The 10,691-nt window shown below is 41.3% G+C and overlaps 1 protein-coding gene across 1 annotated transcript in view; it reads left to right on the plus strand.

Annotated features, from left to right (window-relative positions):
• Positions 1 to 10,691, plus strand: part of CDH13 (cadherin 13) — a 1,108,439-nt gene that overhangs the window by 396,007 nt on the left and 701,741 nt on the right. Inside the window, exon 3 of the mRNA XM_023226862.2 lies at positions 9,101 to 9,309. Within this exon, the coding sequence (XP_023082630.1) occupies positions 9,101 to 9,309 (209 nt within the window). The remainder of the gene's footprint in view (positions 1 to 9,100; positions 9,310 to 10,691) is intronic.

Consider the following 10,691-nt stretch of genomic DNA (forward strand, 5'->3'; position numbering starts at 1 on the left):
AACCTGTAATTCTGATTCATACGCATCCTTGCACACATGTACAAGTGGAATCTGACCATCAACTCTGAAAGGGCCCCACAACTTATGTGCAGACCAATTTGCAAAGCCTCTACAAATGCATGTAAACTGTAGGACAATTTACCCATATAAGATGTGAGTGTATAAATCATAGATTGGCCCAAGCACACTTACAAGAATAGCACAAAATTCATATATTAGTTCATACCTAGCTCTGCGAGCAGGACTGTTCTATATTTGGCAGAGAAGTTTAAATCCATCTGCATTTCATTTTTTCTGGGATCATAACACAGCTTAATTTGCTCCCTTATACATTTTTAGATGGTAAGAAATCTATGCCTTTTGGATTTTCATCCCCAAGAACCACCTTCAAAAGGAAGAAATGGAAAAGCATAAAATCAAGGTTGGGAAGATTAAGCCCCTTAATTCACATGTCAAACTTCCCGTTTCAATTGTGGTTTTGTCTCCCAGCTGAAGTTTGTCTTTTTGTGACATTTGCATTAAGCCCAGGGGACATTTTGAGTGGAAAAGCGCTGAAAGCATAATTGAAACTCTGAGTGGTGCCTTTTGTCTAATTTGCAGTTTCCCCCAGGTGGGGCGTTTTCACTTCCCCCTCTCCTCTCCCAGGGTGTTCAAAGATTATCTCAAAGAATGATGTCATGCAATTTATTCCAATAAATCCCCATGTACAGTATCTTATATGTGTATATTTTTTGCTTTCCAGAAGTTATTTCAAATCCATGATAAACTATGTAGGGAAGCCATTCATAGGTTCAGAAGAGTACAGATAGTTCATTTCCCCCTTCAGATAGAGATTTTGAGTATTTGTTCGCAAGTTTAATTGTTTAGTCACATCTTTCAGTTATCCACATGGTGTCAGTCTGAGCCACCTAGGAAGCTGTCTCTATAGAAACAAGCAATTTTTAAATGGACATAAACTACTCAGTTTTATCCTTAAATATGTCTTTGAACTCTGTGCTCAAGATGCATATGGTCTTGATATCTACTTAAAAGTTTGAGAATCACTGACACTTTGGTGGCATCAACAAAGTCAATAACATCAAACAATGATGCGGGGCTGACATCATCAGATGCACCCTTTAATGGTAAATTTAGGATAAGATCATAATTGGTGAGAATGTAGAGTCTGTTTTCTCCAGGAGAAAGAAGAAAACATAAAAGAAAATGTTGTGGCTTGTTTCTCTTTTGAGTCAATGTCTTCCTATTTATCAGAGTTGTCCTTTAGATATTGCCAAAGCTGTGGCAACAGGAGCAATTTAGATTTTGCCCTTCCTAGGATTTCTGTTTTTATCAAGACTTCACTGTTTATATTAAATATATTACTTCTTATCAGATACTTGGATATCAGAGCCCTGCTGGATTATAAATCTAAGTAGGGTGGATCCAGGCATGCATTTGTTTAACTGAGGTTGGGTAGAGAGGAATGCAGTACCGGGGCCAGCATTTCTAGAGGGTGCAACAAACATCACTGTGGAGGTTTTAGTAGATACAAGGACAAACTTACTTCTTTTGAATTTGGCTCTTTAGATTTAATATTTATTTGAAAAAATACCTGGCATATTCAACATGTATTATAAAGATTACCTTCAAATAATTTTATAATTTCAAGTGTCAGTCAGTTAAAAAAATATTAAGTACATAATTGATGTGGTATGAGAGGTGGCAGTGAAATTGTGAGTCTGGAAGCTGAATGGCTAAAGAAAAGAATACATTCATCTAGAAAGACTGGCATAGCACTCAGGAGTGTGGGCTCTAGAACCAGAAACCACACTCCTGAGTTTGGGCTCTAGAACCAGAAACCACACTCCTCAGTTCACATAATTTCTTCATAGTCTCAGTTAAGTCATGCAACCTCACTAAGTCTCAGTTTCCACAGAGCAACAAAAGCTCCTCCCTCAAATTGATGATGTGAAGAAGAGGACATGAGGATTTATTGCAATCATGAGTGTAAAGCTCACAGCATAGTATCATTACTTTAGAAAAACTCATCCCTTACATTTGTATGAAGTTGTCTTCACCAACAATCTGTTTGGAGAATATAGAACACAACTTCGTTGATTCTGTTTTGAGCAGGACACCGTAATTTCACTCCTTTAATATCATTTTTCCTTCACAACGGTTCACATGAAGTACGTAGGACTTCACCAAAACAAGTGAAGGGATTCAACCATGGGCAAGCCTGAATCAGAACAATCAGCCCCACCCCTTTAACCCTAGCAGTGATGCCTGTAGTAACCATTTCCATGACAACAGCCTGAGACTGGCAAGGTAACTGGCTAGAAGGAATGACAGAGGAGGAAGTAGCAAAACCAGCTGGAAGAAGGAAGCTGTGTAGGAAAAGGAAAAGGTAGCTTCCTTAGTGCCCAGAATTATGGTAATCAAGGTGATCATTCTCATTCATGCTCTGTCCATTCAGAGCACGTCCATTCATGCTCCCACCAAGCTCTGTCCTAAGTACTTCCTGCATGTAGGCATGCATTATCTTGTTTACACATGCCATAAGGATTATAGTACCTTTCAGGGGGATGCCCACTCTACAGATAAAGACATTGAGGAGTGAAGAATATGGGTGGTGTATTAGGCCATTCTCATGCTGCTAATAAAGACATACTTGGGCCAGGGTAATTTATAAGGAAAAGAGGTGTAATTGACTCACATTTCAGCATGGCTGGGGAGGCCTCAGGAAACTTACCATCTTGGCAGAAGGGGAAGCAAACACATCCTTCTTCATATCGCAGCAGCAAGGAGAAGTGCAGAGTGAAGTGGGAGAATGCCCTTTATAAAACCATCAGATCTCGTGAGAATTCACTATCACAGGAATAGCATGGAGGTAACCACCCCCGTGATTAAATTACCTCCCATTGGCTTTCTCCCATGACGCATGGGGATTACAGGAACTACAATTCGAGATGAGATTTGGGTGGGGACACAGACAAACAGTATCAGGTGGTTTGCCCAAAGTCACAGGGCTCCTACACGTAAGTCAGGATTAGAAAAGCGCTTAAAAACCTACCTTAAAACTTACCTTTCTTGGAGCACAGAAATAACAGTTGCTGGCATGCCATGTCCCCAACCTCTACTCTTTTCCAAGAATGACTGGGAAATGTGGAGACCTGGCACCTTGACAAACAATTTATTATTTTAGGTGCTGGTTCCTGGCTCTGTCTGCATTAGATTCATCAGGGGAACTTTTAAGAGATACTAATGCACACAGAACCCAACTCAGCACAATTGTATCATAATCTTGGGAGAGAGCAGGGGCAGGTATTGCTATTCTTTTTAATGCTCCTTCAGCATTTCATAGATGGCCAGTCTTGAGAAAGAATCATGGCCTAAAGCACCAGCTCCTGAGTTGGTAAGTGGTATCAAAAATGTACGAAGACCCAATTATGCATCTGTTAGCTATTTCATTTAGAAAGTCGGGAAGGGTGCTAGAAAGTATTGAGTGCCTATGATGTGCCAGGTCATGAAACTGCATTTGTTCTTTCAGTGTGACCTTACTTGGTACCTCTGATGACCCTAAAGGGGTTTGTGAGATGCCCAAGGGGGCCATGTTGGGGCAACTGTCCTTTCTCCTCTTGCCCATCTATTCCTAGCAAGCAGATGTGCCCAGAGCTTGGGCTATAGAGGCAGACTGAACAGATCAGGGAAGGTTCTTGCTCTAGACCTTTCTGGATATGGGACCACGAGCGAGTCAATCTCTCTGAGACTTAGTCTCTTCTCCTGTAAAATTGAATATGATGCTTATAGATTATAGACTGTGCATTCTCGGTGGGGCTATATTTCCCCCAAGGGGGGTGAAAAAGTTTCAAGGGTGGGGGTACAAAAATTGCACTTACAAATGTAAAGTACAGATATACTTGTAGTACCTACACAGATATAAGTATATCTGTGATATTAAAATTTAACAGGAATAGTGGCAATTAGAAAAAAATTCTTAGAAGAGTCTTAAGGGGAGTAATGAAAAAAAACAAAAGTTGAGCAACCCTGCTGTAGAACTGCTATGAGGCTAAAAGGAGGTATAGCGTGTACAGTCCTTTGCGTAGAGCCTAGCTCTCAGGGACCACTCAATAAGTAGTAGATGCCATGACTGTTGTCTGTCCAAGCATCACTTCATTCAAAATGCACACACTGATTGCATCCATTCTCTGGGGCTATGCTAGTTTTACTGGCATTATGGGGACAGATAAGGCACCATGTCTGACTTCACCAATGCGCTAGGTCAGAGCTAAGCACAGCGGCTGAGGGCCATTCTAAATGGATGCCCGTGGGGTCTAGGGGCCAAGGGGAGAGCATGGCTAAGTTCTTCATTTCCTTCCACTCCCTATTGCTGGGTTCAATGAAGTCAAGAGGTCACTAGAGGCCTCTTATCCCAATTCACAGGCTTACCGGATGCCTCTTGCTCACAGCACAGAAGGGAGACCTCCCCTCCCCCCTGCCGCCAATCCTCTACCATTACTAAAGCATCATTTTGCTTTGGAGAGTAACTGAGCAAAGTGGAATTATTATTGATGGCCTCCCATATGGAAAAACATTCTGTTCATTGCCAGAGATGTAAAGATGAATGAAAGAACAAGACTCAATTTCTGCTCGTGGTTCTGGTGCAAAAAACAAATACATAATATGGACACACTGATATAACATGATATAAAAGGTTCTATATGCAGGAAATTCTGGGAACACAAAGAGAATGTTTGAAGAAGTTGCTTGAGTTGAATCTTGAAGAATAAGCACGAGTTAACACGGTGAAGAAGGTGAGAAATGCCTTCTGCAGAGAGGGAGCACTATACACAAAGGGTGCGATGGTAGAGTAGGGAGACACAAGAGTGGGTGAGGTGTGAGGTACGCAGTGAAGACAAAGGTAGAGGGGAGGCTGATGGACAGCCTAGTCATGGAGGACCTTGAGTGCTAAGTATTGTTTTGCAATGAAGATCCATAATTACATGAGACTCAGGTGGAGAAAAGCTAGTCTTATAGTTGCAACGGGAGAATCCAAGGCTTCCTCCAAGTAACAGGGCTGTGTGGCCCCTAGTACCCCGTATTGCCCGAGCTTAGCTTATCTCCATTCTAACTTCCTTGCATTCTCACTTGCTGTCTGTGCCAGTCTTACTGGCTTATTTCCAGTTCTGTAGAAGCCACAGGACCTTTGCCTATGTTGTGGTTTTCTCTGCCTAAGTAATAGGTCCCCAATTACTTATGAGTATTAAATTAATGTCTGTTTTCCACGTTAGACTTCAAACTAGGGACTGTGCCTGTCTTTGTTCAACATCATAACCTCAGCATCTAGCATTATGTAGGTTCTCAGTAAATATTTATGGAAGGATGAAAGGGTAGGAAGAAGGAACTTAGCTGTGAATCTAGAACCCCCACAGACTTTCGTATGCCTTTTCCTCTACCCCATTGACTCCCCAGCTGAGACTGTCTTCTTTGATTCTGTTCAAGGGTTAGGACTAGAACCTCATGCTGGCAATTGAAGCAGTAATTTCCCATCAGGCCTTGTCATTTGAGTAATTTGCCTCCAGTGGGTGAGTACTAATTGATAACAACAATGAAAGCAGCCTTGGTGTCACTCCTTCATAGTTCACTTCCAAAAACTGAAACTAAGCATGTTCAATTAATCTTGGCTACCAACATGGTTAGAGAAAGTGAGCAAGTGTCTGAGAACTGCAGGCTCCCCAGAGTCCCCTTGTGTGTCCGTGCAAAGATGGCCCTAAAGCTGACTTAGCCATGGAAAGCCTTAGAACCTTTGCAGAGTGACCAAGAGGCACTGGACCATGCAGTGCTCTTCTGAACCAAGCAGGAACGTGAAAACAGGACTGAGAAGGGCAATCACAGCTCTCTACAGTAGTCCCTGCTTCTCCTTAGGGGATGTCCCAAGACCCACAGTGGATACCTTAGTCCATGGATACTACCCAACCCTATATATGGTAATTTGTCCTATATATACATAGCTATATTAAAGTTTAATTTACAAATTAGGAACAGTAAAATATTAAGAACAACAACTAATGATATAATAGAACAATTATAACAATAATCAAAATGGCACACAATTTGAAACTTATCAATTGTATATTTCTGGAATTTCCCATTTAATATTTTCAGACCTGCGTTGACCATGGTATCTGGAATTGCAGAAAGCAAAGCCATGGAGATGGGGAAACTACTGTACTCAGGTTTTGATAGGATTTCAGAAGGATTGTGTTCTCCATGGGGTATTGTCTTTATTGAAAACGTGCAGTGGTGAGAGGCAAGTGGACCAGGGTTCAAATCCTGGCTGATCATTTACAACCTGTGTGTATTGGGCACCAACTTTGCCCTCTATGAGCCTCAGTTTCCTTATCTAGAAACTGTAGGAGAAGGGAATCAAAATAGTACTTCATTTGTTGTCCTTGTAAAGGTTAACTAAGATGATGTGTGCAAAATGTGTAGCACCGATCCTTGAATGTGGAAAGTGCTCAGTCTGAATTATCCACTATTATTATCAGTTAATATGATTATTATCACCCTAAGTATCATCTTCCCAGAGTAGAAATACCAGTTTAGATTTTCGGATATTTATATGGCTTTCACAGTGTGCTATGACCTATGCAGATGAGCTTAGATTTTCAGATATTTGACTTTAACAGTGTGCTAGAACCTATCTAGCTGTTGTTACCAAAAGGTATATACAAGAAAGTTCCTAGCGAGAATATTTGGAGCCCCAAACTGGAAATAGTCGCAATACCAATCGACAGTAGAATAGATAAATAGACTCAATACAGCCACATAATGGAATACTATACGATGATTAAGATAAATATGGTAACCTGGATACTATACAGTGATCAGTGATTATTATTATAGTGATTAGAATAAACTAGCATGACTCACAGTCACATGTTGAATCTCATGGAATGTAATGTTGAATGAAGAAGCCAAACAGTAGAGAGTGCATACTGTATGATCCCATTAGATGCCGTGCAAATGCAGGTAAAACAAATCTATGGTATTAGAAGCTAGAATAATGTAGCCTCTGTGGAAGAGGGTAGGAATTTTACTCAGGAAGGGAGGGGACTGGTAATGTGTCATGTTATGGTCTGGGTGCTGGGCAGTTGGGTGTGCTTACTTTGTAAAAATTCATTGGGTTGTATATTCTGATTTATGCACTTTTCTGTGTCTACATTATGCTTCGATTAAAGGTTTACTAAACAAATGAGCCTATTCAGCAGAGAGCAAAAAGCACGTAGTACAATTCTCTGCTTACCCATAAGGGGCCTGAAAGTTTACAGCACGAGGCAGACAGGCAAATGCACGTACAGATAATGAGTCGTGATACCCATAATAATAGAATTGGGTACCACATGCAGAGTCACCATTGAGGGGAGCATGATCAGCCATCACAGCCTCTGCTTGTGTCAATGCCCTTTGCTCCATGTGGTTCATGCAGGGGGCCCATCTTCCCCATTCCTTCGCACACATGACTAAGCCATTCCATGGCAGGAACTTTGCTCACATCTGTCCACTCTCCATATCAGCACCACTGCCTTCTTTTTGGACAGCCATCTTTGATACAACATTGAACTTGAAAGTGGTTCTCTTGGCCTCTCTTCCTGCCTTTCTTTAAATCACTTGGTATAACCCAGATCTGCCAAGTTATAATCTTTGTATTGGGTCCTCCGAATTGTTAAAAAGCATCCTGTGGGCCGGGCACAGGGGCTCATGCCTGTAATCCCAGTTCTTTGGGAGGCCTGAGGTCAGGAGTTTGAGACCAGCCTGGCCAACATGGTGAAACCCCCATCTCTACTAAAAATACAAAAATTAGCCAGGCGTGGTGGCATGCACCTATAATCCCAGCTACCCAGGAGGCTGAGACAGGAGAATTGCTGGAACCTGGAGGCAGAGGCTGCAGTCAGCCAAGATCGTGCCACTGCACTCCAGTCTGGATGACAGAGCAAGATTCTATCAAAAAAAAAAAAAAAAAAAAAAAAAAAAAGCACCCTGTGTGATTCTGATGCACCCCAATCCTTGAGAAGCACTGCTCTCCACTGAAAGCAGAGCACACACCTGATCTTGACCCTCTCCACACAACAAATCGTCCAGGGCTACCAGAAAGCACCCTAACTTACTGACTTTTCCCAACTTGTCTCCCAGAGACATTTTCAGCCTCATTTCCACCCTTCCCTTCTAGATCCCCACCATTCTAGATTCCCACCATCCCTGCCGTATTTTAAGTTTGCCTCTATTCTCCTAAAAACATGTGGACTATTCCATATGGACTGAGCGTGAAAGAAATGTAGTTACTCAAAGTAAATTAAGGAGCTGTTTTCAGAAGAAAGGAAATGGATGATGGATAAACAAGAAAAGGTGGCCCACTAGAATTGTATATGGTGCTGCATATTGTGCTGTATACATATATGGTGTATGGGTATGTGTACATGTATACATTACATGCATATCTCATGTGTATGTATATGGTCCTGTATGTGTATATGGTGTATATATGTATATACTATATATATGTGTATGTATATGTGTATACTGTATACATTTATATGCACATCGTTAATTCTCATTCCCTGAATCTGTTTTGCTATTTAGCCCTCATCCCTATGCCTTTGAATAGCCTGTAATGTCTTCTACATTCTTAAGAGCCTTCTCATCTCCTGCTTGTCTTCAATACCCAGCTCAAATATCATCTCTGTCAGCTCTCCTCAATGCTCCTGAGCACCCTGTGGTTCTGCTCAGTCACCCACACATGCCAAGATTAGATCACTTCCCTCAAATGTCACTCTGCCAGATCTGACTCTTCACTCTACTGAGAACACACTCAAGTGTGCATTCTCAGAGCTTAGCACCTGCCTGGAACATGAGAGGTCGTCAAGGACATGTCTTGATTGAGTGAAGTCCATTAGCACAAAGTCACTTGGGTACAAGCGGCTTGCTGTGGGATAAAGGGTAGCATTTGTGAACTCTGGGGTGGGGAACTATGTGGCAATTCAGACTTAACAGGTCAGAAATATCTCAGAGCTAAGCTGCCCAACCTACTCATGATCCTTCTGTTGTTTTCTTTGTTTCCCAGTGACCTTCAGTGACTGTAAGGGAAATGACAAGCTACGCTATGAGGTCTCAAGCCCATACTTCAAGGTGAACAGCGATGGCGGCTTAGTTGCCCTGAGAAACATAACTGCAGTGGGCAAGACTCTGTTTGTCCATGCACGGACTCCCCATGCAGAAGATATGGCAGAACTCGTGATTGTCGGAGGGAGAGACATCCAGGGCTCCTTGCAGGTAACACATCTGTTTGAGATAACTTGGCTTCAAGGAGGACATTAGATTCTGTCTGTCTTATGTGGAAAGTGGGTCTTCATTTTATTATGTTGGCTAAGATTCTCTTTGTTATTGTTGTTGCAAATGACAGAAATCCAACTCTAAAAATGTAGGGGGGAGGGGCAGTGGGAATTAATTGACTCGTGTAACTAATTTAGGGATAGTTCATGGATTAATTCATGGAACTATTTAAGGGATACTTTTGCCTTCAGGAATGGCTATGTAGTGGTGTCCAAATCAGCTTTAATCCCTATGCATCTTGTGGCTCCATTTCCGTTTTATTGGATATACTGAGACAGTCACATGTCTTCCTACCTCCCAAGGTGGAGGTCTCTGGAACTCCCCTCATTCTCCTGGTCTGAAGTGCCTGAGAAAGCATCTCTTCAAGACAATGCTAACAAAACCTTGAAATTGAATTTCGTAGGTTGCATCATGTGCCTACCCCTGAACTAAACATGGTGTCCATTGGGTTGTGATGTTCTGGTTGGCCATGTCTTGGTCACATTTCTTTTCCTGAAGCCAGGGCAGAGTCAGCCCTATTCACCTGAAAACACATGGACTGAGAGTGAAAGAAATGTAGTTCCTCAAAGTAAATTAAAGAGCTGTTTTCAGAGGAAAGGAAATGGATGGTGGATAGGCAAGAAACAGTGGCCCACTAGAATTATATGTGGTGCTGCATTTTGTGCTGTACACCTATATGGGTGTATGTGTATGTGTACATATGTGTACACATATACATTACATGCACTTATACCCTATGTATGTACATGGTGCTGTATGTGTATATGGTGTATATGTATGTGTATACATTATACATGTTTATATACCATATACCTATGTGTACATGTACACATACATAGGGTATATGTGCATATAATATATACACATATGTACACATCCACATTTAATATGTCAGAGATATCCCAAAGCTAAGCTGCCCAACCTACTCATGCTCCTTCTGTTGTTTTGTTTTGTTTCCCAGTGACCTTCAGTGACTTCAGTATATGTATGTGTGTATACATATATATGTATATGTATATGTAATTGTTTATGGTAATTGTTTATGGTTTTGTATATGTATATGGTGTATATGTATGTCTATGCATATACATCCACATTTAACAGGTCATAGGTATCTCAGAGCTAAACTGCCCAACCTACTCCTGCTCCTTCTGTTTTTGTTTCCCAATGACTTTTGGTGACTTCAGTGTATATATATATATATGTGTGTATATGTGTATATGTATATACAAGCATACACATATTGTATATGCACATATACTGTATATATGTATATGTGTGTATGTGTATATGTATATACAGGCATACACATACTGTATATG

Source organism: Piliocolobus tephrosceles, chromosome 17, assembly GCF_002776525.5.
Source record: "Piliocolobus tephrosceles isolate RC106 chromosome 17, ASM277652v3, whole genome shotgun sequence".
NCBI classification, from domain to species: Eukaryota; Metazoa; Chordata; class Mammalia; order Primates; family Cercopithecidae; genus Piliocolobus; species Piliocolobus tephrosceles.